The sequence below is a fragment of the Artibeus jamaicensis genome, unplaced genomic scaffold, assembly GCF_021234435.1.
Source record: "Artibeus jamaicensis isolate MK-2021 breed Jamaican fruit bat unplaced genomic scaffold, CSHL_Jam_final contig_332, whole genome shotgun sequence".
Taxonomy (NCBI): Eukaryota; Metazoa; Chordata; class Mammalia; order Chiroptera; family Phyllostomidae; genus Artibeus; species Artibeus jamaicensis.
This window is the reverse complement of record NW_026521788.1, coordinates 25487141-25514609: the sequence shown is the minus strand read 5'-3', so window position 1 is coordinate 25514609 and position 27469 is coordinate 25487141. Positions and strand designations below refer to the sequence as shown.

The 27469-nt window shown below is 38.4% G+C and overlaps 2 protein-coding genes across 5 annotated transcripts in view; one reads left to right on the top strand and one right to left on the bottom strand.

Annotated features, from left to right (window-relative positions):
- The window catches only part of ADK (adenosine kinase), a 596970-nt gene extending 588977 nt beyond the window's left edge, over positions 1-7993 (bottom strand). Inside the window, exon 1 of the mRNA XM_037130487.2 lies at positions 7896-7993. Within this exon, the coding sequence (XP_036986382.1) occupies positions 7896-7957 (62 nt within the window). The 5' untranslated portion in view covers positions 7958-7993. The remainder of the gene's footprint in view (positions 1-7895) is intronic.
- Positions 7994-8210: 217 nt separating this feature from the next.
- On the top strand, positions 8211-26912 carry AP3M1 (adaptor related protein complex 3 subunit mu 1). 4 transcript variants are annotated; one of them, XM_037130634.2, is made up of 9 exons: positions 8211-8461; positions 16688-16963; positions 17640-17811; positions 19745-19882; positions 20827-20912; positions 21559-21692; positions 22542-22749; positions 23993-24137; positions 24605-26912. In XM_037130634.2, exons 2-9 carry the CDS (start codon positions 16691-16693, stop codon positions 24703-24705), a joined length of 1257 nt encoding a protein of 418 aa, XP_036986529.1. In that variant the 5' UTR covers positions 8211-8461; positions 16688-16690; the 3' UTR covers positions 24706-26912. The 4 variants fall into 4 exon arrangements, with proteins under 4 accessions (XP_036986529.1, XP_036986527.1, XP_036986528.1 ...); XM_037130632.2 differs by having other exon boundaries at positions 8211-8509; XM_037130633.2 differs by lacking the exon at positions 8211-8461 and adding an exon at positions 8970-9260.
- The last annotated feature ends 557 nt before the right edge of the window (positions 26913-27469 follow it).

Here is a 27469-nt window from a genome sequence, read left to right as displayed (position 1 = left end):
CTTCTGCACAGGAATGCGCAACCACAGTCAACCCGCCGCCCTGCGCCCTCGCTGGGTCACCAGTCGCTCACTGGGCCCGCCCACTGCAACCCCACACCTGGGATCTGGGCACCTGAGTCCGTCTGACTGAGTTTTCTTGTCCAACCCCGCTCCGCCAGCTGCTAGCTTTACCCCTCTTACCGGTCAGGCTGAAGAATTTGTTGTTATCAGACTTTCGAAAAGTTCAATTTTCTGTGTTCTGGCTGTGTTTTCTGTTGCTAATATTTTGTTGTCTCTAAACTTGGTTGTGTGAGAAGGCACGGCGTATCCACCTATGCCTCCATCTTAGCAGAAGTCACGTGTTGTTTCTTAATGGCTATTATTTCTCTTCTTGAAGATCTTTAAAATGCTTATTTTGAAATTGTTCTAATAACTCAAATTAGATTTTGAGTGAATTTATCTCCTGGTGTTTGTGTTTACTTTCTAAGCAATGGTCTTCCTCATATTTGCAGGCTCAGACTTTCCCTTCCTTTTTCCTGAGGTAGGCCACCCCTCTTCCAGAGCCCGGTACCTCCCAACTCAGTGCTCTTGTACTAGGTGATAGTGGAGACATTACATTTCCCAAGGCTGAGCCATCTGGCAGCTCAGCCACTTGTTTCGCCACTTCAGGTCCATGGTTTTTTAAAGCAACAGCTTGAAGCAGAGGATTTCAGCCTTCTTTTCATCCAGCCCCAGCCCAGCTCCCAATTTCATTCAGAATATCTATTCAATTGGCCAAAATGTCTGTTTAGTTTTTTCTGTAAAAGACACATTTTACATTTTCAGCAATAATTTTATTTATTTGGATATGTTGAGTATGTCGGCTCTCTTCCACTACTGGCTTCTAGTGGGTAGAGGCCTGGGGTGCTGTAAACACCTTCCAATGCATAAGAAAGCCCACAGCAAAGAATTATTTGGCCAAAATGTCAATAGCACCAAGAAACTTCACACACCACTTTTGAAATGTTCAATCAGTCACAGCACCTTCTCCATACACTGCACAAATCTTTTTTTGCATCTAGGTTGTGTTTTTACCTTTCTTGAAATAATAAAGCATAATATACCAAAATTGTTGTGTATTTTCTTCCATCTTCAATATCAAAATGCCTGTACAAAAATTCACCAATTTTGATAAGCATTTTTTAAATTCACACTGATGACAGCTGTCACAATACAAGCTAACAACATATTTCGACTGAAGTTAAATAAAACTAAACACTACTAGAGCCATTGTACAGAAAAAACATAATGGACTTTTTGGCCGATCCAGTAACTCCAGTTTCTCTGCACAGAGTTATTTCTATCATCTCCTGAATTCAGAGTCTAACTACCTATTTCCTTTCCACGTTAGTCCCTGGAAATATTTATCTGTTGAGTAAACCTCCATTTTTTCATTCTCTTTAAAAATATGTAATTGTTGCATGTGGAGCAGAGTAGGGAGCCAAAACCAGAAAAATAGTACCATAATAACATCTACTGAAGAATTACTATGTGCCAATGTTATAGTAACTTTCTCATAAAATCCTCTCAACAATCTTTTGACATAGGCACTATTATTGTACCCATTTCACTGGTAAGAAAGCAGAGGCATGGGATTGACCAGTAAGCAATTTCCTAAGGTTACCAGTTAATAAGAACCAAGAGTCACACGAAATGTCAGAGTCCAGAGACCATGCTCTTAGCCACTGCTTTACTGGCTTCCATCCTGACCAGAAAGCTCTTTATGATTTTAAATTTCTCTTTAAAAAAAAATAAAATTTTTTATTTATTCATTTTTAGAGTGAGGGGAGGGAGGGAGAAAGGGAAAGAGAAACACCGATGTGAAAAAGAACCATGAAAGGGTTACCTCTCATACCACCAAAGTTGCAACCTGGGCATGTGCCCTGACCAGGAATCAAATCCATAACCTTTTATTTTTGAAGACAATGCCCAACCAACTGAGCCACACTAGTCAGAGTAGATTCTCAATTTTTTCCTTTCCTTACTTAACTATGAACATTTTGCACACAGGCAGGATTTTCATTGATGAAAGGGAAGTAGAGACATATTCCAGGTAGAAAGTGGCGTATCAGCCTCATGTTCTATTTAGCCTAGGCATAAACCTAAAATGAGAAACATAGTTTTCAATGCCTCTCTTTTTCTTAGAGCCCTTCCCACTTCCCCTGGGCTCCAGGCACTTCATGCTTACCCTTAGATACCCAGGACCATCCCTGCAGGCTTTCCTCGGCTCTCCGCCAGCCTCACTGTGACCTACCATATAATGTCCAGGAAAGGATCTAACTAAAGCATTCATACAAAATACCTCAGGAGACTTTTGATTTCCAATTTCTTTCATAGCCCAAAGCCTAAATCTTAAAGGATTAAATTTGCAAGTATAAGTGAACACATGCAATATCATCCAAAAAGAGGCAATTTAATTTTAGGTTGCATTATTAAAAATGTAAGGTCTAGAAAAGTGATGGCTATCAGTCCCATTCTATGCTATGCTGATAATTCATTCAACTAAAGATCAGGCACTGTGCAAGAACACACTAAGAACACACAATCACACTTTCTCTTTTCCAATCTGCATCTATTCTCTCATTTAATCCTCACAAAGATCACTCCAAGAACAGTAGGCTCATTTTATTAAAGTTATCTTCCACAGAATTTTCTGAAAGAGAAATAAATGTGTGTTAGAAGAAGCGGTTAGAGAAGCTATTGCTTGGTTACCTAAGATACTTACAAATGATTTTTCCTGGGTTTAGTATACAGTTTTAAAATGTGGGGTTTTCAATGAGTAGGAGTCCATGGAAGTGAAATGGTTAGCAAGCAGTAATTTCAGAAAAGCTCAGTATTTGCTGATTGGAAAATTATAGTTTATTTCCTTTTTAATATTATCAAAAGGCATGACCTACAATAATCTTTAATTGCTAATATCAGAGAAAGTTATGATTACAGATCTCGATTGAATCCTTTCTAACATTAACTTTAGAACTTATAAATATTTGCTATGATGAATAAGTAGAGCTATGCCTGAAAAAGATTAGGCAGAACCTGAGACTGGAAGTAGAGACACTAAGTTAGGAAGCCAATATAAAGTCCAAGCTACATAAGACCTAAACTTTAGTTGTGACAGCAGAAATTGAAAAGAAAAAGCATTTAAGAGACATTACTGAAGAAGATCAACTTTGATAATTCTATGTTGATGGAAAAATGAATCAAGTATCTAGGTTCCAAACTTTTGGAGAAAGATAAATTAATGGGGCCATTACTAGATGCAGGAACCATGGATGAAGGTGCAGATTAGGACAACAGATGGATTTAGTTTGATAAGTATGACTTTGAAGTGTCAGCAAGCCACTCAGTAGGAGATATTCAGCAAAGAGTAAAATTAGAGTCTGAGAGCTAAAGGATACAGAGATAGAAAAATCACACATGTGAAATCACCCAATACAATGCCTGGACTCCATACACCTTCTGCTGTATGTCCCCAAGAAGGGGACTCCCTCCCACTTCTACCTGGAAACAAACTTTCCTATAACGCCAGCCGCCCTACTTCTTATCATGCACCAGAACCCTTAGGTAGCATTTTACCAAACGCCACTCATTTACATCAGGAGAATGGAACCTGGGTCTTACTTCTCTATATATAGGTACCTAATGTTTAGCACCATGCCACAAATAGCAGTCACTTAAAATACTGATTGAAAAAACAGACTTGGCACGTGCTGAACAAGCCTTGGAAGAAACTGTATCCTCTGAGCAGTGACCGCTAAAGAAATGAACTTGGATGAGATTTCCAAAGGACAGAAAAGAAAACTACAAGGTCCTAAATATAGGTAATCTTCATGGAATATCTTAATCTAGAGAGCAGTTCCTAAAAATGCTTCTTGACTTCTTTCAGCCCTAAATACCTCAGCTATAACACAGGGATCATTACTCCTACCTCACAAGTTGCTGGGAAGATTAAATAAATTAGCACATAGAAAAAACCTAGTATCCTGTCTCACACTGTTAAAGTTTGGTCTATTTTGTGGCCCCAACCCAACATGAAATCATGTTAGAGCCTGCTTATTTCTTTGCAACTTCAGTAACTGCCATACCCTGAAAAGCAATCCAGCTTAGAAAAATAATGGCTAGTTGAGAAAGGGAGGGTAGATTTGTCAGATGCTCTCCCTAGAGCAGGGGTGTCAAACTTGTTTTCACTGGGGGCCACTTCAGCCTCATGGTTGCCTTCAAAGGGCTGAATGTAAAGCTCCTTGCCCCTAGTTAAAGAGTAGTTACATTTATACAGTCCTAAAATTACATTCGGCCCTTTGAAGGCAACCAAGAGGCTGATGTGGCCCCTGGTGAAAATGAGTTTGACACCTTTCCCCTAGAGCATAGTTTTTTCAATCTCAACACTATTGTCAAACCTGACTGAATAATTCTTTGTTGTAGATGGCTTCCCACTATAGGGTGTTTAGCAGCATCCTTGAACTCCACCCACTGGGTGCCAGTAGCACCTCCACCAAAGTGACTCCAGACACTGCCAAATGTGCCCCAGTTGAAAATCACTATTCCAGAGCTAACTGAAATTCCCATAAAGGTCTAAATCCTTTTTCCCTGGTATCTGCAAATGTACTCATAAGTTTATTTATTCCCCACTGAATGATCTATACATTAAACTATGCCAGGCTTTCTAAGCCATTCTCCTTAAAAGTTAAGCAAAACTGGTAGCTAGCCCCTGAACTGTCAAACTAGTCATCATAGATAATGCACGCAGTCTTGAGGCAGGATAGTCAGAAGGGAGGAAACTCTGGAGGTGCCCTAGGACTAAGATAAAGGACACTGATATAAGACAGAAACCCTGTTCTAAGACTGGTTGTTCCCAATGTCTGGAAAAGTGCTGAAGTATGTTGACTCATGAATGCACTTGCACAGAAGATGCTACATGACCCCTGCTTCATTTTAATAGCATTAATAATAAATTAACATTGTGCGACCCCCTTCCCTGCTGGCCAATCAAGGAAAATCATGGGAGGCGGCATGCACAGTAGCTTTGAAGTAATATAACTACTTGTACATGCACAATAAAAGACTGCCAAAACCAGCCAGGAAATATCTGCCCTATGAGAACATAAGCCCTCCAGCCCCTGAGGTCAGTCTCTGCTGGGAGCTGGCTTGCTCCTAGGTTCTGTGGAGTGTACTACTGCTTAATAAATTTGCTCTCTATCTTTCTGCTGTAAACTCTGTGTGTTCAGTTCAATTCTTTGTCCACAATCACCAAAAACCTGGTTACCTGTGCCCACCTGTGACAGGCTAACCACTCAATGCATTACCACACTATGATGTTAAAGCCAAACTAATACAATGAAAGTAGGAGCAGCCAATTCCAAAGGGTCTTCACACAAAAGTAACAGATTTGTCCCAGTACTCAAGTGTCTAACCTCTTAACTTCAAGTCTACAGATGGCACTAAGTAGATAGTGTATAAAATGAGTTTTGGTTGCCTAAAGACTTCCAAGTTTGAAATAGACAATAATGACATACAAAATACTTTATATATATATGTATTATATATATATATATATATATACACACACACATATATAATGTATTTTGTATGTCATTTGTGTATATATATAGTACAAAATACAACCTATAAGAATTATTTTGTATCATATGCCCACATATTACAGCAACATAAAAGTTATGTATATTAACAACAAAAACAAAAAACAGAAGCAAAAGTAGTACAGAAACAAAACTGAGTTAACAATTCACTAGGGTTTTGGGATAAATTGCTTGATGTTAGTAAGTATAGCATGGTAATTGAGAGTACAGACTTTGAATCAGACTAACTGGATTAAAACCCCAACCCCATCACTTATTAGATAGGTGATCTGATAAATTACTTTACTTCTCTATGCTTGTTTCCTCCTCAGTAAAATGGAGATAATTACAGTATCTATCTTATAGGGTTGTTGCAGGATTGAATGAGTTAAAATAAGTAAAGTGCTGAAACAGTGCTAGCACAAACATACTTAAGTATTAAACATTGTTTATCATTATTTTTAATGATGCATAAGAACAGAGAAGTATACCTTGGGTGGTTTATGAAAGTAGGCACAGTAAAGTCAAACAATAAACGACTAATTATTTCACTTGGGTGTCAATTTCCTCATCTGTAATATAGGAAAGCACTTTGAAAATGAGGATAAAGGAAAATCTAAGGGCAGTGTATTTAGAATGATGGTAGGGAAAAGTTGCATCTCTCTTCCAGTTTGGTAAAGGAAACTTTGTGGAGGAGGTACCTTTTTAAGGAAATAATTCTAATAATGGAGAGATTAGGGAAAGGACATGTCTCTGATCTTACAAGATAAGTGTGACTCAAAAGCCCTTGAAAATCACTCCAATTATTTTCAACCTATTTCATCTCCCGGCACACATAAGCTAATTACTAAAATTCTGCAGCACACCAAAAAATACACTTTTTGTCAATCTGACAAAAATAGGTATAATTTTGATTCTTTCATAACAGATGGCTATTGTGTTTTAAAATCTAAAGGAAAAGAGGTCAGTGCCCCTGACTATTCAGGTATTATGTTTTAAAAATTCTGTGGCACACCAGGTAAGCGCATGGGTTGAAATTGCTGCTTCACTCTGTAGTTTGAAAGCTTAAAGTAAAAACAGAATATCCTGAATTGTTAAATTTAATTTCTTCGTACACGATGGAAACACTAACCCTCTGTAGGTAGCAGAAATACATTAAAGGCACTGGCAGGGATTTGGACCCCTGACCTTTTCTCAATTATGAATAATTCATTCTTTGGGATGTAAAGATGGGTTGTGTTGGAAGACATGAGATTTGCCTTGTATAATCCCAATAGTTTTAAATCAAGCTGGTATGTCTATTTGTAGTGGGAAAAAATCAATGCTTTCGAATAAACATTCAAAACCATCAAGGTCTGAGCCACGCTGAACTTTATATTAAAAAATATTACCCTGGCTGGTGTAGCTCAGTGGATTGAGCGTGGGCCAGTGAACCAGAGGATCTCGGTTTGATCCCCAGTCAGGGCACATGCCTGGGCTGCAGGCCAGTTCCCAGGAGGGGACGCAGGAGAAGCAACCATACATTGGTATTTCTCTCCCTCTCTCCTTTCCTTTCCCTCTAAACATAAAAAAATAAAATATTTTAAAAAAAGAAATATTTAACAATTTCTTGTATGTAAATTGAAACACCAGTCACATGTGAGATAGGTGTTAGTCACAGAACTGTCCGCACTACTTCCAAAATGTGCAAAGAAAAAAAGAAAAACCAGCCTTTCCTATCCAATCTGCAGACTGCTGCCCACACAAAGTTTAGGAGGCGGGGACTGGGTTCCAGGCCCACAGACTGCAAAAATGCCGGCATTCAGACAGTGGAAGAAAAGGCAGACCAAGTCACCCTTCTGCGACACTTTACGAAAAATCCCCAGATATTCTGTCTTCGCCCCTGGGCAGAGCAGTAGCTGAACCTCCTCCTGGCTACCCCCAGGAAACTGGAGCTTACTGCCTGTGGCTTTGGCTGAATTCGGTCCTCCTGAGTAACACCTGCCCATCACAACAGCCCAGCGGAGGACTCCCACGTGTCGCCCCCAGCCCGCCAGCCACCGGCTCGCCCCGCCCCCACCCGACTGGCGCTCTCATTGGCCAAGGGATGCCGGAACTGCTTCGGGGAAAAGGCGTCTTCGCCAAAATGGGCGGGTACCAGCAAGAGGTCACAGCCACGTGGCCAGCTCCCAGAAGAGCGGAACATGCGTGTGGGCCTCACGCCGGCAGCAAGGACACTAGCGCCAGGATAGTGCAATCACAGAAAGACTCTGGTTAGAGATAGGCGCCGTCACCCACCACCCTATGCAGGGTAGCGCTCACCTCAGCGCTCGCGGCGCCTCAACCTTAGGCTTCTTGGGTTTTGGCTCCTCAGCGGCGGCCATCTTCGCGCTCCCACCACTTAGGATTCAGCGTGCGCCCCACCCCTTCGGCTTTCTGGCCCCGCCCCCGCCTCGTGTTCCGCCTAGTTTTTTACGAACTCCCACTCGGCCCGACTCCTTCCAGTTCACGCCTCTCCCACCCACATTCATTGGCTCTACCTCTCAGGTCCACCCATTGGCCAATACACAGCCCCTTCCTGACCCCGCCTCTCAATATGGGGACATCTCCTCCTCCCCCCCCCCCCAGCCCAAGGATTGCTTAGGCTACGGTTGAGCGCCTGAGTCCAGATAATAAGAAACTGCCTCATTCATTTAAATTCTCAGTGATCTAAAAGATTTGGGTCCTAAATCTAAAAAGATGTATTTCTTCTCTTTCAATGTCTTCCAGTTTATTTAATCTTTTCAAATCGGTAGACCTAGTTGGTTTCTTTGAAGCTGTTAGTCTGGCAATCTACAGGGCACTCCAACTGCGGGGTCCTCACCGTCTTCTCAGCTGTCTCCGTCTTGGTAAGGAGAGGACCCGGCGCCGAATCACTGACAGGCCCAGGTGTCGGGGTGAGTGTGGGGGGCGGGGAGTCTGCGGTCTGGGGACAGCTCGAAAACTGGGGAGTAGGCTGAGTATCCTGGACTGCGGGATCTCTCCCGTGCTGTAGGTCGGGACTGCGCCTCCCTCCGGGCCTTCGGGGCTTTCTGGACAGTGGGGCCGGAAGGGAGCGGTGCACCTGCAAGCCCTGTGTTCTCAGACCGGAGAGGTTCGAGCTCATTGGGGTCCCTCTCCGTTCTCTGGCGCGAAAAGGTCTTGTCACCCACAGTGAGCTGGAGTACCGAAGACTTGGACCTCAGCCCCGGGCTTCTTCTTTGGAGAACAAAACCTTTGACTGACCTGAGCGCCCATCCTGTTATATTAGAGGGTGGCGCCTGGATGAGCCTGATGCGGGGAACACAGTGAGAAGGGTGTTGCAGTTCGGAAGAAAGATAACAGGAATCCAAAGTGAGAAGGTGGCAGTGAGTATGGAAAAGTGATGAACAGCGTAGCTAGTTGGATTTGGTAGATTTGGATTGAACCTGAAGCCGAGGTGTATAGCCTACATGATTAAGAAGGTGGTCCAGACGGACCCGGCTAGCTCAGTCGCTAGAGCGTGAGACTCTTAAGAAGGTGGTGCCACTGTAAAATTAGTAGCCCTCGCATGAGGAGGAATTTTGTGGAACTTAAGATACACCGAGTTTGAAATAGGGGTGTAGGTGAAGACGGTGGAAAGATAAAAAGGAAAAAGCATGGGAATTGAACGGGAAGGAAACTTTCAAGGTGAGAACCAAAACAGACGTTTCATATAGTAGGGTAAGAAGTATTTGTTTTGTTGGGGAAATGTTATCAGGGACATGAAATGCTGCAAGGGTCAGAGTAGTAAATTGGAGTCAGAGAATAGGTTGTTGGATTTGATAATTAGGAAGTAATTGGGTTATTGGACAGAGCTGCTTTAGCAAATTCAGTTACTGAAAGGAGAGACAGCAAGTGTAGACTTAATCCTTCTTCATGTGGAGCATGAAGCAAAATATTATTGAGGATGGCAAGGTTCCTAAAAAGTATGAGGTTTGTTTGTTTTTAGGAATACAAGACACATTATGTTTTGGTGCAGAAAGCAAGATTCACAGTTACAAGTGGAAGGATTAGTTTTGGAAAGAAAGGAGGACACTTTCATTTGAAAGTATAGGAACAGTGAAGAAATGAGGTGAATGAAGAATTGCTCAAAAGTTACATATCTTTAGTGGGAAAACTTTGCAGTAAGACTAACTTTTTATATTGAATCTTAGGATTTTACAGTATTTCTAAACATTCTATTGGAGTTCCCTGCAGACTAGATACCTTTTAGTTGCTCAGTAGTATCTTAATTCTAGGGTATCAAATGGTATTTGTAAAGAAGAGGAATTCTCTCTCCATCTACAAATTACCTTCTTTCCTATTACACAGAGAAAATAAAAGCCATCATCTTCCTGCAACCAAATTATCAAACCTTCTTCTCATTTGTTGAAAGAGGAAAAAGTATCCCTTCTTCTAATGGAAAACAAACCCTCTCACCTAGATGAACAATACCATCCATCCTCTCCTGCTTCCAAGATCTTTTTTTATCATTATTCTCTGAATAACATCAGCCTTTCCCCCTCTGCTCACACATTTTCTTGAGCATTTAAAAATATTCTTCCTTAACTTTATAAACTTCACCCATTTATTTTCCTGTCTTTTTATTTCCTTCACAGCCAAAGTTCTTGAATGTATCATCTACTCTCCTTATCTCTGTTTTTCCCACTTCTTGCTATTGGTTTCTCAGCCCACTGCTGTATATCTAGTTTCCAGCATTCCACTGAACTATCACTGAAACTGCTTTTACTAAGATCATCAATGTCCTCTGTGTGTTAAAATCATATATTCTCAGTAGAGACAACAATTGCCTCTTGTAAAGCAAAATAAAATCATTCTTTATATATAAAGCACAGATATATTTACAGTATATTCTGTGGTATTGAGATTTTCTAGGGAAGGGGTATGCTGAGAAGGGGAGTCTGAAAAGGCCCCTCTAGCAGGTAATAATGAAAAGAAAGTTGAGGAACACCGTTAAATCAACACATTTTAAGTTCTTTTAGCTTGAACTGGTTGTGCCATTTAAAATGTTTAATACTCCATTCTTCTGAAAACACACTAACACACTCTAGTTACTAAAAAAAACCACTACCCTCCCTGCTTTTTTCTTATCCTTCAGCCAAATCGCCAAATCTTTTTTGAGGCACACTTCCTTGACCCAGCTGCTATTCAGATGTTGGGAGTTCCTTCCCCAGGCTCTCTTCTATGCGTGCTCTCTCTTTGTAATGTTATTCTCCTTATAATTATAATTCCCATCAACAAAAGACCATGATTACTTACATATCTATCTCTAACTTGGCTTCTCTCTGAACAACCAGACCTATATACACAATAGTCTTGAATATATCCATTTGGGTCAAATATAGTCAGAATTGGGACAGGTTATACAGAGCTAGAGTTAAATGCCTCCTTTTTCCCTCTCATACTCCCCTCTTACTTCCTCCCCAACTTTTGTTCAAACTGCAATGTTTTATCTTTTCATTTTACTCCCTCCCTGCTGTCAACATTCTAGTTCAGGTCACCACCCTAACTCATCTCTCAACTGGGGTTACAATATCCAGTTTCCCTGTTACATAATTGCCGCAGTGCAAATCTTTCCTAAAACTGTAAATGGGATTGCATGAACCCCCTGCAAAAAATAATAAAAAATAATTTTATACTTCTCTGAGAAGAAAGTGAACCAATCTCTGCTTATCTCCTCAAGTCTCATCTCACCATTTCCCTCCATCTTCTAAAGTCGCTAAATTTGTACTGGATTTCTTTGTCTTGTGTTCCCTCTCACCTCAAAGCCTTGTGGATTTTATAGCACATTATGTTTCCCCTATCATAATAGGAATTACATCTTACTGCATTAAGGGTTTTGTAGGGGGAGCTTGCCTTCTTCGTTGAATTCTTAAACACTGTGAGTCCAGGGACTCTATTTTGGTCAGCCCATCTCCCCATTGCTTAATACATAACACATATTCAAAACTAACTTCTCAAATGAATAAATGGTCAAAATATTGGCTGAGAATTGGGTGAGCCATATTCTTTTCTGGTCTCATTCTCTCACCTTGTGTATCCTCCTCTCACCTTCCATTGCCTTCATTCTATTGTATATAGAAGGAATACGTTCCTTCTATATCCAGGGAAACTGGATATTGTAACCCCTTTTTTTTTATCGTCCAAGGATATTTTGACTATTGTAACAGCATTGCTTATGAATCGTCAGGATGAGTGTATTCAACATTCAGGGAAGGGAATTTATGAAGTATTTAAGCTGCAGTCAAAGCTCTAATGGAACTGCCTCTGAAAACAGTTTCTCAAGTGGCTTTAAAGTAACTGAGAGAATTCTGTTTTCTGACTCAAATGTCACTAAGAACAAAAAGATAGTTGTGGTGGTGAGTGTAGCTTTCCCAGTAAGTTTATTAAATAATAAAAGAAAGTAATTGCAGCTGCTAAAGGTTAAGTAGCTAAAGAAACAGGTTGCATGTGGTATTTATTTAATTGTTATATGCATTAGGCCCTTGGTCATAATATGGATAGAAGAAATGAGCTCTCTTTTCCTGTAATAGCAGGTTAAGATGCGTTTTAAAGTTAAGCACTGATGAAAGCTACAAGTGTTATGCTTTCATCTCAGCACTAAAGATAACAACAATAAATCCAGATGGCCAGTTTAACTTACTGTAGTCTTCTGAGACCTTAACTGCTGCCAATGAAAACAACTTTGGTGGAAACTTTTCCTGGAAAGAATTTTTCACCAGCTTAAAAAGATAAGTAGGAATCTGGCTTCTAAAAATAAACTATGAAGTCACTTGCTTCAAGAAAAGTAGCTCTTCTAGGGTGTATTATAGCAGTGGAGTAACACAGATAATGTGGGAACTTTTCTTCCGTAAGATGAATGGTCAAAGAAGGGAGCATGTCTCCTCTTTTAAATATAATTCCTGCTCTAAATAATTTATTAGAACACATTTTGGCTTCTAACTAAACAAGAAATATCCCCTTTAACTCTTCCTCTTAATTATGAGCTCCAACAGCACATTTGCTTCCCAGTTCAACATGATAACCACTAACGACATATAATTGAAATTAATTAAAATTGAAACTTCAGTGCATCGGTTGCATTAGCCACATTTCAGGTGTTCGAGAGCCACATGTAATTAGTGGCTGCTGTATGGGACAGCACAGAGAGAGGGCACGTCTATCACTGCACCTCACCTGAAGTGCGCAGATACAGTGTTCTGCTTTAAACCACATTGTATTTCAGATGAAGATTTTATTTTAAGAAAAGATATCATAATACAGATTTAGTTGTAAATCTTATTGCTGGATATCCTGTTTCACCTAGGGAAAAAGTATCAGCAGAGGTTATAAAGTCAGTTAAAGTCATTAGGTTGATACAGCAAGTCTCTGTGTTCCAGTGGCAATATTTTAAACCCAAATAGAAATAAAAGGCCGACCCAAAGCTAACCTACTAAACAAAACATCTGACGAGATAAAGTAGTACAGCGTTCAGATATCATTTTTATTAATTTTATTGTATTTTTTTCGTTACCATTTAGTCCCCTTATACCTCCTTTTCCCCCATAATCACCACACTGTTGTCCATGTCCATGTGTCCTTTTTCCTTTTTGCTCAATCCCTCCACCCCCTAGCCTCCCCTCCTTAGCTGTCATCCCACTATCTATGAGTCTGTCTCTATTTTCCTTATGAGTTCAGTTTGTTCATTAGATTCCACGTATGAGTGAGATCATATGGTATTCATCTTTCTCTGACCGGCTTATTTCACTTAGCATAATGTTTTCCAGGCCCATCCACACTGTCTCAAAGCGTAAAATTTTCTTCTTTTTTACCAGGTCTCAGATATTAATCTGAAAAAGTTTAATAGGTCCAAAGCCTGAGGTATCATGGTTTATTGCTGCCAACTCATGATGATTGGCTAGCAGAGATGGCTTTGAACAAAGAAACATTTTATTATTTCTAATAAGCAGGAACCCTAAACTATTAACAGTATTGTAACTTTATTAATATAATAATTACTAAAACACACCTTAGTAATTAGTATTATTTACTTGGTAACTATTGAACGTAGGCCAAATAGGAAAATCATCACCAGATGGTCTTTTAAATGTCAGCTGCTTTCATAAAATAAATGACTTCCTCTAAAAAGAACTAGTCAAGTTGTTCTCATTTTTTTCTCTGTAAACAAAACTAAATGAATCCATTTATGGAAAGTCTTTTCTCTTTGAAATTTATTTTCATGTATAGAAACTGTCTTCATAATTTTTAAGTTCTCTTTTCTTAGACTACATTTATCATACAGTACTACAATTTTAAATGAATGGACCACTATACTAAACACCTGATATTGATGTTATCCATATGAAAGAAAGGAAAAAGTTGAGGTAATTGGACTTTTTCCCGGTGTCCTTCATATTTCAATATGGACCTTTTTATCTGAAGCATAACTAATCCTCAGAAAAGTATACAACTCATATCATAAAGTCCAATGAATTATCACAAAATGATCACAACTTGTAACCATTTAAATCAAGAAATAAAACATGACCAGCACCTTAGAAAACCACCCTAGGCCCTTCTCAGTTACTACCCCCACTTTGCTCCATAAAATAAACCATCTGATTTTTCAAACATACATTAATTACCTTTACCTATTCTAGAACTTCATATAAATAAAGTCACACCGTGTGTATTATTTTGGGTCTGTTACTCAATGTTGTAGGGTTTTACCATATTTGTTTCATGTATCAGTAGTTTTATTTCATTGCTATTGTTTCATTCTATAATACACTACAGTTTGTTTTTCCTTTGTACTGTTGATAAGTATTTGAGTCGTTGCAGGTTTTCACTATTACAAGTGTATGTTTTTGGTACACATTTGTATACATTTCTGTTGAATCCAACTGGTAATGGGTTTATGTGTCACAAGGTATTAATAATACTTTTTAAAAATTAAGATCTAATTCATTTCCATTTTAAAGTGTATAATTTTGTAGTTTTTAGTATATTCACCAAGTAGTGTCACTATCATCTCTGTATCCAGCAGATTTTATCACCTTAAGATATTCCAAGCCCGACCAGTAACTCCCTGCTCCTCCCCTCTACCCAGCCCCTGGCAGGTACTAATCTACTTTCAATCTCTATGGCTTTGCCTGTTCTAGACAGTTCACATAAATGTATTCATACAGTAAGTGAGCTTTTGTGTTTGGCTTCTTCCCCTCGGTATAATGTTTTAAAACGTATTAGTATTTCATTCCTTTTTACAGTTGAATAATATCATTGTTTGTATATTTATTATTTACCCATTCATCAGTTGATAAACATTTGGCTCTTAGGAATAATGCTGCTAGAAAACATGGGTGGACATGCTTTCATCTTGATGTATATCTAGCAGTAGAATTTCTCAGTCAGTCACACGTCCAGGTTACCTGTTTTTCTGTTGTTGCTTGTGCTTTTGGTGCCATATCTAAGAAACATTGTCTTATCAGAGTCATGAAGACTTATGCTTTTTTTAAAAAAAATTTATAGTTTTACTTGTTATATTTAGGCCTTTGATACATTTTGTGTTAATTTTTGTATACTGTGAGGTAGAAATCCAACTTCATTCTTCGCATGTGGAAGTTGAGTTGTCACAGTATCATTTGCTGAAAAGACTATTCTCTCTTTGGCACTCTCAGTGAATGTCTTTGGCACTGCTGTCAGCAATTAATTTACCATATATGTAAGGGTTAATTTCAGAACTCCCGATTCTATTGCATTGATCTATAGTCTATACTTGTGCCAGTACCACATAGTACATTTGTAGTAAGTTTTGAAATCAGGAAATATGAATCCTCCGAATTTGTTCTTTTTAAAGATTGTTTTAGCTCTTCTTGGTCCATTTCATTTCCTTATGAATTTTAGGATCAGCCTGTCAGTTCCCACAAGAAAGGCAGGCATTTTAATAAGGACTGCATTGAATCTGTAGATTAGTTTGGGGAATATTGCCATCTTTGTTAAGATATTATTGTTATATTACATTACAGTCCATAAACGTGAAATGTTTTTCCATTGTTTAGGTCTTTTTTATTTCTTTCAACAGTGTTGTAGAATATTTAGTGTACAAGTCTTGCACTTCTTTTGTTAAATTTAATCCTAAATATTTTTTAAAACTTTTTAAAAAATTTTTATTTATTTATCTTTAGAGGGGAAGGGAAGGAGAGAGGGAGAGAAATATCAATATATCATTGCTTCTCGTGCGTCCCCCCGCCAGGAACTGGCCTGCAACCCAGGCATGTGCCCTGACTGGGAATCGAACCGCAATCCTCTGGTTCGCAGGACCATGCTCAATCCACTGAGCTACACCAGCCAGGGCTGTTAATACTAAATATTTTGATCTCTTTGTTGCTCTTACAGAATTTCCTCAATTTTATTTTTAGATTATTTATTGCTGATATGTAGCAGCACAAGTGATTTTAAATATTAATCTTGTATCTTATAACCTTGCTGAACTCACTTATTAGGTGTGTGTGTGTGTGTGTGTGTGTGTGTGTGTGTGTGTATTAGTTTTACTTCTTTTCCAGTTGTCTTTGGTTTCATTTTCTTGCTTAATTGCCCTGGCTAGAACCTCTAGTACAATGTCGATTGGAAGTGGTAAGAGTGAACATTATTGCTTGTTCCTGATACTAAGGGAAAAGCTCTTGATCTTTAACCATTAAATACAATGTTAGCTATGGAATTTCATAGATGCTTTTTATCAAGTTGAAGTTTCTTTCTAGTCCTACTTCGTTAAGTGTTTTCATCATGAAAGGGTGTTGGATTTTGCCAAATGATTTTCTGTACCTTTTGAAATTATTATATTTTTGTCTTTTATTTTATGAATACTGCATATTATATTAATTTTCATATGTTGAACCAACTGTGCATTCTCAGTATAAATCCCACATGGTCAGGGATATTGCTGGATTGTTCCTAGTATTTTGTTCAGAAATTTTCCTTGTATATTCTTAAATGATAATGGTCTGTATTTGCCTGTATTGCCTTTTCTGGTTTTGGTGTCAGGATGATACAAGGATACTTTTGATGTATATACTAAATTTAAACTTTTCTCCCCCCAGAAAATGATCCACAGTCTATTTCTCATAAATTGTTCTGGCGACATATTTCTAGAGAAGCACTGGAAGAGTGTTGTGAGCCAATCTGTCTGTGATTATTTCTTTGAAGCTCAAGAGAAAGCTGCTGATGTTGAAAATGTACCGCCTGTCATTTCAACACCTCACCACTACCTCATCAGTATCTACAGGGATAAGCTCTTCTTTGTGTCTGTCATACAGACTGAAGTGCCACCTCTCTTTGTAATTGAGTTCCTACATCGAGTTGCTGACACATTTCAGGTTGGTTGTTCATCAGATCTTTTGAACTTAAATTACCCAAGTTAGTTGGAGAAGGAACACAGTATTATATTTTTTAAATACCTAGGTTTTGATGTGTCGTCTGTCCTATTGTATACCTCTCTTTCTTCTTTTCAAGTAAGCATTAAGTTCATAAACCCCTTTATGTAGGGCGCACATATGTAGCTACTGCACATGTGGCTGCTTCATTCACTGTTTTAGGAAAAAAGCAGTCTCATGGGCACTGAAGCCTTATTTTTTTACATTTATCACAAATGGTGTCATTACTAGACTTTCCACATATAGTTCTCTGAATGGCCCCAAGATTTGTACTGGTCATGAAATCTTCTAATATTCACATTTTATTATTTACTCTTGATAATGTGCCAAGTAATTTAAAACTAATCTGTATGTTTTGGGGTACCCAATCAGAACAAAGGAAGTTTATAGTTCATTAATGTTTCAGTGTATTTTCTGGTGTAATACGTAGTAGGAATTCAATTCAATCTAAAAAAACTCAAGAAAATGTTAAGGAATAGTGTATAAAATTATTGAGGGTTTTTTCCCTGTGTTTTACATTCAGTAATATGCAACTGTAAGTTTATCCTTTAGAACAAAAACTACTTATCAAACCTTTCTTTATTCTTTCCATTGTGCAATGTTATATACATTTTGTTAGGATTACTTTGGTGAGTGTTCAGAGGCTGCAATTAAGGATAATGTGGTCATAGTGTATGAGCTCTTGGAAGAAATGTTAGACAATGGATTTCCACTGGCTACTGAATCTAACATTTTGAAAGAACTGATTAAACCACCAACAATTCTACGCTCTGTCGTCAACTCTATTACAGGTAAGGAGAAAACATACTTTATTAGGAATTGAGCAGTTAAAACTTTGTGAAAAACTTAACACCATTTCTTATTATCTGGCAGATACTTAACATAGTCCAGTTTGGCCACAATTAAAATTAGTGATAATTTTAAAATGGATGTATATTTCTTTCATGGAAAGAGGCTGTGTCTTAAATAATAAAGAACTTTTTGATCAGTACTCTTTTTTTATAGGTTTCTCTACAAGACCACAATAATATTATTACTATTATTTAACACTAAATAATAAGACTGAATAAATGATCCCAGTTAATCCTAAAGTAGCCAATATCATGATGGATGTTAACTAAACTTATTGTGGTGATCATTTTGCAATATAAACATAAATCACTATATTGTATACCTTAAACTTACGCAATGTTATGTGTCAGTAATAACTCAATAAAGCTGGAAAAAATAAAAATAAATAGGATTATGAAACTAGCATTATGCTGCTGCCCTGAAATTATTAGAGTGTAGAAAATTTAAGTCTGTCCACCAGAGTACATACTGTCTCCTCTAAGTCTTTGTTTTTTACATGCAAGAGATATATTTAAAAAAGAGATAGGAAATTAGTCTAGTTGAGAGAACTCATGCATTGTGGGCCTTGTACTTGTGTTATAAGCTTCCACTTTTGGTTTAACTCTTCAGTTGAGCTAGAAATTAGGTATACCAGGTAACAATATTCTTTTGAAAATATTAAGGCCTGTAGAGAAAGATTTCTATGAAATTTTATATGCCATTCCAGCTATACCATCCACCACTGTGAATGCCTCTCCAAGTACACTGATCTAAAAAAAAAAAAAAAAAATAGGTGAAGCCCTGGCTGGTGTAGCTCAGTGGATTGAGCATGGGCCTGTGAACCACATAATCGTGGTTCAATTCCCAATCAGGGCACATGCCTGGGTTGCAGGCCAATTCCTAGCAGGGGACTCACGAGAGGCAACCATACATTGATACTTCTCTCCTTCTCTCCTTCCCTTCCTCTCTAAAGATGAATAAATAAAATCTTTAAAATAATAGGTGAGAAATGATCGTTCCATACCTTTATTCATCCTTGGTACAAGACTGAGTGTCAGGAGAAGTTCAAGGAAGATGAGATGGAGTGTCTGTGCTTCTTCCTAAAACACTGGAAAAAGATGGGAGACTGGAAAAAATTAAAATACATAAATAACAGTATAATATTTTCAAAATCAATTTCACACTTTATAGGTGGTATAGTCACACTGAAAGGTGTTGTTATTGTTAAGCACATACTACTTTTGAATTGTAAATTAACCAAAATGTTAACTATTTCACAGTTCAAGGATATATGTTTAGGGCAACCGATTTATTTTCAGATGTCAGTTTACCAGGAAATTTACCAGATACCGAATGTTAGCCACATTGCAGCCAAATGAGTGTGCTGACCTTAAAATGGAAAAAGTCCAGAGTATGTTCTTCATTCCAGTTACTCCACTGAGGCCTGCTTGGCAGCATCTCATGTAGAATCTAAGCTAGAATACCAAAGGACCTAGTTATCACTCTGTATTCTCAGTGGAGTCATTTTATCGGCAGAAGGTTTTGAAACAACCAGCCTCTTTTTTCATCAATGGCAGCAGGATGAGATTCTGTTGTTGAGCCACTGGAATTAGGTTAGGTTACTGTTAACACACAGGAAGCCAAAGATAAGTAAATGAATGTAACCTGGTTTGGCAGATAGAGGACCACATGGCCTATTTCTGTCTTCTAGAAATTTGATCATGTCGGTATGGATATGTCCCCCAACAATTCTGGAAAGCATCCACAACTTCAATGAAGAAAAGGCCCCAACATTAAAGAAGTAGCTAAAGAATTCGCTTATTTTTTCGGTTACTAGCTTTCCTGATGACCATTTTACGCATTAGCTTTGCCTTCTCCTTTTTCCGTTTCTAGGCAGTAGTAACGTTGGGGACACACTCCCCACTGGGCAGCTGTCCAACATCCCATGGCGCCGGGCGGGGGTAAAGTACACAAATAATGAAGCCTATTTTGATGTCGTGGAAGAAATAGATGCAATTATAGATAAATCAGGTAACTGTGTGCATGTGGTCTCATTTAGGAAAAACCAGTTTGTCTGACATAAGCTGAATGGAAAATTGAAATCCCTTGGCAGTGTGGTTTCAGTGGAAAGGCATTTGCTTTGTAATGGTTTAAAAATCTGTTGATTTTTCCCAGATATTATATGTAATTTTCACAATCACTAGTTGAGATCAGCCAAATCTTTGTAAATCAGATCTTATGTTATCTTACATTATGCCAATTATTACCCTGTACACCTCTCCCTCTTGCCTTCTATTCATTCTAACATTTATTGTAGACCTACCACACAGAGTCCTTCTGCTACTGCTTTCTGTGCAGTACTTCAAGTACAGACCTCAGTCAAAACAACAGTACTCTATTGGAATCATTAAAAAAGTTTGTAAACTTTCTAGTTCAATCCTCATATTTTATACATAAAGAAACTGAAGTTTGGAAGGGTTCAGTAATCTACCCAAGGTAACAGAGTTGGTATGAAACTGAGTTATTGTGATTATAGACAGTAATCTTTTTATTATATAATTTCCTTTCATTGTACAGAATAATAGCTATATTATTACAGAATAATGGCTGTTTCTTAAAAGTTAACAGGTAGCTTAGTCCATTTCATGAGAAATTTGCCTTATTTTAAAATTCAGTTAAAGATATTTTAACTTCATATCCAGCAGTCTTACTAGGTTGACTCTGTAGAGATATAAACTGGTTAGGGTTTCTTTAGAATTATCATATTCTACCCCAGGTTTGGCACACAGGCCATGGCACACAGTGAAGAAGCTGAGTGTAATGGATCTCTGTCCACTGACCTGTTAATAGATGTGCAAAGCTTCAGTAGGTCTGACACCCAGAGCTTCAGTAGTGTCTCCATTACTTCAGATACAGTGATAGCTCTAGTAAAGACGCAGGTTCCAGTGATGCTATCATCCTTTTTCTTTCTTTAGGATCTACAGTCTTTGCAGAAATTCAAGGGGTCATTGACGCTTGCATTAAGTTATCCGGAATGCCTGACCTTTCCCTTTCTTTCATGGTAAGTTTTATTCTGTCATGTAGCTCCTTGCATGCCTTAGTGCACATGAAGTACTAAATGAGAAGGAAAATACTGAGATACTTTGATATCTTAGATTGCAGAAGAGTATTTCAGGAATATTCCTAGCACAGCTTAGCAAGAGATTAGTTTACATAGTAAGCATGGCCTTTATGTAAAGGTTGAGAAAAATCTTTGCCTAGGTATGGTAGAAGCAGCATCAGTGGCTGGCTGGCTTCTGCAAATCTGCAGTGTTAATTTGACTGAGGGCATTGATCTTTTGCATCATTTTAGAGTCAGCATGACACACTACTAAGTATAATCAAGAGAACTGAGTTGTGATTCTCTCACTGCTACTAATTTGTCCTGACCTTGAGTTCTTTGAACCTCAGATTTTTCATCTATGAAATGGAAATGCTACTACTCACATTTTCTACTTAATAGTTATCAAAATTCAAGTGAAATAATGTATATAAAATATTTGCTAACTTTAAAGCATTGTAAACTATGCTTATGATGTGGTCATAATAACAGACTCTTACATGACCACTTTATTTTTAGGGATCATACTAATTTCCCATAATATCTAAGTAGAGTTGCTGTGTGTGTTATGCTGTATGAATATGGCTGTGTTTTGTTTTCCTGGCAGAACCCAAGGCTTCTAGATGATGTCAGCTTCCACCCCTGCATCCGATTCAAACGTTGGGAATCTGAAAGAGTTTTGTCCTTTATTCCTCCAGATGGAAATTTCCGACTCATATCATATCGTGTCAGCTCACAAAAGTATGTTGATGCAACAACCAGATACTGCCATCATATATCAATGTGCTGGGTAGAACCGACTTTTCTTTTTCATTCTGACAGTTGAGTACTTGAATTCTTCATTGCTGCCTTTAGCCATGGTTCACCAGGAGACTCAAAAAGAGCTGGTGAAAATATGTGTCTAATCAATGTGCTTTGAATCTAATAGAGTAAATGAGACTCGAGTAAAATATGTACCTGAAAGCAAGCATTTGGTACTATAAACTAGAGCAAAACAATGAACATGGTCCATAAATCCTACTGTGATCTCTAGACTTCATGGCTGACCGAAGGATACAAACCTACCTATAGCCCCCCAGGACATTCCCCAACTAACTGACTTCAAGTCACTCTTCTCTGCACTGAGGTTTAAATGAATGATTTAGTGTTATGGGTTGTAGCTGGTTCATTCCTTGAAAATATCATAAGTTATTTAGGTAACATCAGGACAGGACTCAAAAGCAGAGACTCTAATTGTTCTTGGCACTTACCACATAAGAACTGCCTTTAGTTTGCATAGTTTTCAATTAATTATCCGTGTGCAGATCTTTATTCCTTTCTTTAAACGAGGGCTATTTGCCACAATTGTTTATAATTAAGCTTCAGATTTCTATGTTGATCTGTATACTTATTTCTCAGAAGTGGCATTACTCCTAATGCTGGACTCACCATGCCCCTACCCCTCATGTGCACTCCCAGTGCAAATGCAGAATTTGTACTTCTAGGGTTATAGGGCTCTATAGTGAACTCTGGAATGAGGTTTTGAGGTCACCTCCTGAGCTGTCTCATACCAGTAATTGTGTTTGTGCTTTTGTGTCTTTATCTTTTTAGTCTAGTGGCAATACCTGTGTATGTGAAACATAGCATCAGCTTTAAGGAGAACAGTTCTTGTGGCAGATTTGATATTACAATTGGACCAAAGCAGAATATGGGGAAAACTATTGAAGGAATTACAGTGACAGTTCACATGCCAAAAGTTGTGCTGAATATGAACCTGACACCAACACAAGGCAGCTATACATTTGATCCAGTTACCAAGGTATAGCCACCTCAAATCGAGAGTGAGCACGTGTGTCTGCATCTTTATTTTGTGATTTGGGGCAAGGGGTCGAGGGAAGGTTTCAGTGTCTTGGTTAAAACTAAGGTCCCTAACAAATCCTAGAGGGCATACTGAGCTGTGCTTTTGCCACTGGCTGCAAAGGGAATATTGCATCTGCTGCAGAGGAGATCAGAAAAGAGACTCATTCTGTCTCCTTTCAGGGTGTGTACACCTTTGCTCCTCCATCGATAATGCAGGACTCACTCATTCTCTGATGAGGAAGAATTAATAAACCTTTCTAAAAAGAGAAAAAAATAGTGTGTAGATATAAGGAGACATTATGGTCTATTGTTAAATCTTCTGTAGAAATTAATCATTAAGATCTTTCTCTTCCTTTTTAATTTAAAAGCATTGCTTTATACTTTTCCACAGGGTGTGTTGGCTAGGAAAGCAGCTTCCTCACCATATATAAATGGGCCTCTAGCAGAAGATTTTCAGAGAAACTCTGAAAGATTATTTTCTCTCAGCTTACTCCTTAGGTCAAAAATATTCTTTTCATCAGCAGACTCATTGAGCTGCCTGGTAAATGAAAAGGCATATCTTTAAATAAAATCATAGAATGTTAAAAATCATCTAATCCAGACCTGAGGATTCAAAGAACCTCCCCAAAGACCACACAGGATTGAGAAGTGAAAGGGAGCTTCAGATCCCTGGCCCTTCACCCCAGCTTCACTTTCTCATGTATTATTGAGTTCCATACTAACGATTTCACTTGAACAAAGGGTGCCATAGCTAAAAGTTTAAAAATGCCAATTTAGGTCAGTCTTCTCATTTTACAGAAAAATAAACTGAGGCTCAGACAAAAACAGTGAAGGTGCAATGGTGGAGAAAACATTTGAATCTGCAGCCTTAGGTCCAAATTTCAGCCTTGTCACTAAATAGCTGAGCCTTAATTTCCTCATTTGTAAAAAAACAAGGGAAAATCTACCTCACAAGCTTCTGTGGTAGTGCTACAGTGCTGTAACTATATCCAAAGGTAAATGTTCAACTAATACTGGTTTTTCTACTGACTCTCCATTCAAAGTCACAGGACTGATTAGTGGTCAACTGGTGAAGATCCTAGATTTCTTGTTTCTAAGACACTGCTTTATTTTGTACAAAAGCTTATGATGTCTTTTAACCTTATCTTTGAACATTTTATTAAATGGTTCAGATTGGTTTTTCTTTTTCATATCTTTTTAAGGTACTGACATGGGATGTGGGAAAAATCACTCCACAGAAGCTTCCAAGTCTTAAAGGACTGGTAAATTTACAGTCTGGAGCACCCAAGCCAGAGGAGAATCCAAGCCTCAACATACAGTTCAAGATCCAACAGCTTGCTATTTCAGGTAAGGATAAACTTGACTTCTGTTATAGGGCAAGAGTCTTTCTGAGGTCAGCTATTGAATACGAGGAGCTTAGAAGGCTAATATTCCCTCTGTAGAAAGAGCAACAGCTCCAGTTTGGCCTTCACACTGCTGTGGGGCCAGCCTCAGGTACAATGATTTTAGAGAGTACCCTATTTCACACAGCTTCCCTTTACCCCAACCCTGATTTGAACACCAAAGGAGTCATTCATTAAGAAGGTATAATTACCCTTAAAAGACATTCCTTGCCCACATGAAAATCTGAACTAAAATGATACCCCACAAATGCTATAATATGTGAATGCTAGAAGGGACAGTGTTTCCAAATGGTGTAAGGGACACTGGTTAAGGTCATTTACTGTGCAGTGCTGTGTTAAACAAATACTGTATTGGTTGGCGTGACCAGGATAATAATATATTCCTTTCCTTGCCTATTCTTTTTCACACAGGCTTAAAAGTAAACCGCTTGGACATGTATGGGGAGAAATATAAGCCATTTAAAGGAGTCAAATATGTCACAAAAGCTGGAAAATTCCAAGTGAGGACATAAGAGGCCAAAATTCCTCAAGATCTGTTTGTTTTCTAAGTGTTGTTATAGTTTATTACTATTAGGTACCAAGTGGGTGGGAATACTTAATAGTTATTCTAGTTAAGGCGTTTGTTTGGAGCTACACACCGCTAACAAAGTTGCTTAGTAATCGATGTAGGATTCTTAAGGCGCTTTAAGCTAAGGTAACTTTTGAATAACTTAGCTTATTTTGTATCTTTTCAATTAGAAGATTTTGGAGGCGATTTCCTCCACAGGGTGGGCACCAGCTGGAGGTTGCACATTGTAACAGTCAAGGCAGAAGGTTACAGTCATAATCTCTCCTAAAACAAGTGACCTGATGTCAGCCAGCAGCTGTCTTAATCTGTGATGTGATGTGTCAAGTGCAGCCAAATATCACACCTGATCTTAGCCATCCCAAATCGGCATCTGTCCCAACAGGAAATTCCTCCACCCCAAGAAGTTTACAAGAAAACTGCCTCTTCAAGTGTTTGCCTTATTTAGCTTTTCACATGTGCCATTAAGCAAGCACTGTAGCAAAAGCCACTTCCACATGGCCCTGGCAAGGAGCACTGCTGCTCCATGCTCCATTCTTACTGTACTTGGTATAGTATTTTTTATAAATAAGATTTTTATGTAAAGTTCAGATTTTGATTTACAGGGACCTTGCTGCAATAAATACCATCTCAGTTTTGCACCATTGTTTTGGCTGTTAACACAGGAAAAATCACTTGGATCAAAGGGGCAAATGCTTTATTAAGGTAATAGAAAGGAACACTACCACTTTTAGGAAGTTATTGCAAGCACAGCTGTTTGAGATTTTAAATAAATTAAAATAGTAACATAAGCGAACCTTTGCTATCTTCATGTTTTATAAAGTTTATCCAACACCAATTAAACCATAGATAGCCTAAAGGCCTCATGCTATATAGTTCAGCAAAAGGAAGAAAATATGCCTGCCTCACTGTCATCTTTTATTTTTGTTGTTGTTGGGGTTTTTTTACTTTTTTAATTGAATTTATTGGGGTGACATTAACAAAATTATGTAGGTTTCAGGTGTACAATTCTTTAACACATCATCTGTATATTGTATATGTGTTCACCACCCCAAGTCAAGTCTCCGTCCATCACCATTTACCCCTCTGCCCTCTTGTACCTCCTCCCTCAGCCTCCTTTCCCTCTGGAATCCCCGTACTGTTGCCTGGGTCTATGTGTTGTTATTCTGAAGGGCCTGAATTTGCCTATATCCTTTGTCTTCAAGAGGAACTCCCTTTCCATATTGTGTGCTTCTCAAAACTGTACTCAATAGATTCCTTCCTAAAACTGTTGTAATTGTCACTGGAGTACTTAAATGTCTCTACTGTACTGACAAGGTATGCAGAAGTGTACATTGTTGTGAGTCAAGAACAAAATGCTCAGTAACATTGATGAAACCATGTGGTTACTGAAACCATGGTTGTCAGTTTACAGTTGTATTTCACTCAGCTTCATTGGCTGAGAAGTTCTGGCCCTGTTATTTAGTCTTAGACATGAAGAATGGGGGAAAAGCTAAAATTTAAGATATAAGTGATTATCCATGTTTCCTTCTTATTTATGCTATTAGGTTTCTTCTCCTTATGACTCCATTCTTTTCACTCTTCTCAGCTTTTAACTCCCTTTCCCTTATGTTAAAGATAGGCTTCTCACTCAACCCATTCTGCTGTCAAGAACTAGGGGCTGGTGCTGGTAATAGGGAGCCCAATATACAGCAACATTCTGGCCGTGCCTGCCCAGGGCGCCCTGCCTGCCTTTCATCTAATAGGAAAGGTTACTTTTTGCAACTTCAAAATTTCTAGGGTAACCAGTATGAGCTCACATCTAAAATCAAGATGTTGCCAAATATTTATTCCATTTGCTTAAGGTTGGTTACTCAATTCAACTGCTTTTTGTTAACGTTTTACAAAAGAACAATCAGTACATTTGCTTTTCTTTCTGCCGAATCCCTAATCAGCATCTGTACCCAAACTGTCCAATTTTCTGTGTGATCTTCAGTCTTATATACAAGCAGATTGTATGCCAAACGTCCCATGCCTCTGGCAATTTCTGCTAAAACTTTCAAGTAGACTATTTCCTTTTACAACTAAATTATTGTATTTATTGATTTGATTAAACCCAGTAAATCCTTTCTCTAGCTCTGGTTATACTGTCAATAAATGAAAGCAACAAGTTGATTTTTTAGCTTGACTGGTGATTGAGTGTTCGCAAATAGGCATGCCTGTGTCAGAGCAAGCACAGCATGATCAGATTTTGTTCTGTATTATCATACAAGGTGTGAAGGTTGCTACCAAGCACTTCCAAGTGCTCCTCTCTGAGCCTCAGTATGTTAACAGTCATGTATACGTTCTCTAACCATCACCCTTTTGGCCACACACTGATCAAAGCTTCCTTTCCCTACCACTACTTACTAATAACAAAGTCATTAATACTTTGGAGTATTAGAATATTTTTCAAGCACAGAATTCTAGCTAATCCCAGGATGGCCCTGTTTTCTGAATTCTTAAAGGAGTGTATCTCAAGAGCAAGTGAAGTAGATGCTTATTTTCTGCATATGGAAGTCACCATCATTTTATTTAAAGGGACTTCATGTGACGGTGTATTCCTTAAGTGGTGCTAGAGAAGAGCCTTTGGAAGATGTTTGTCATATTGTCCTCAGAGTTACCTGATTTGAGACTGACTAACCTGTAACACAGCAGGAAGGCAGCACCAGTGAACATAGGGTGAACTGCAA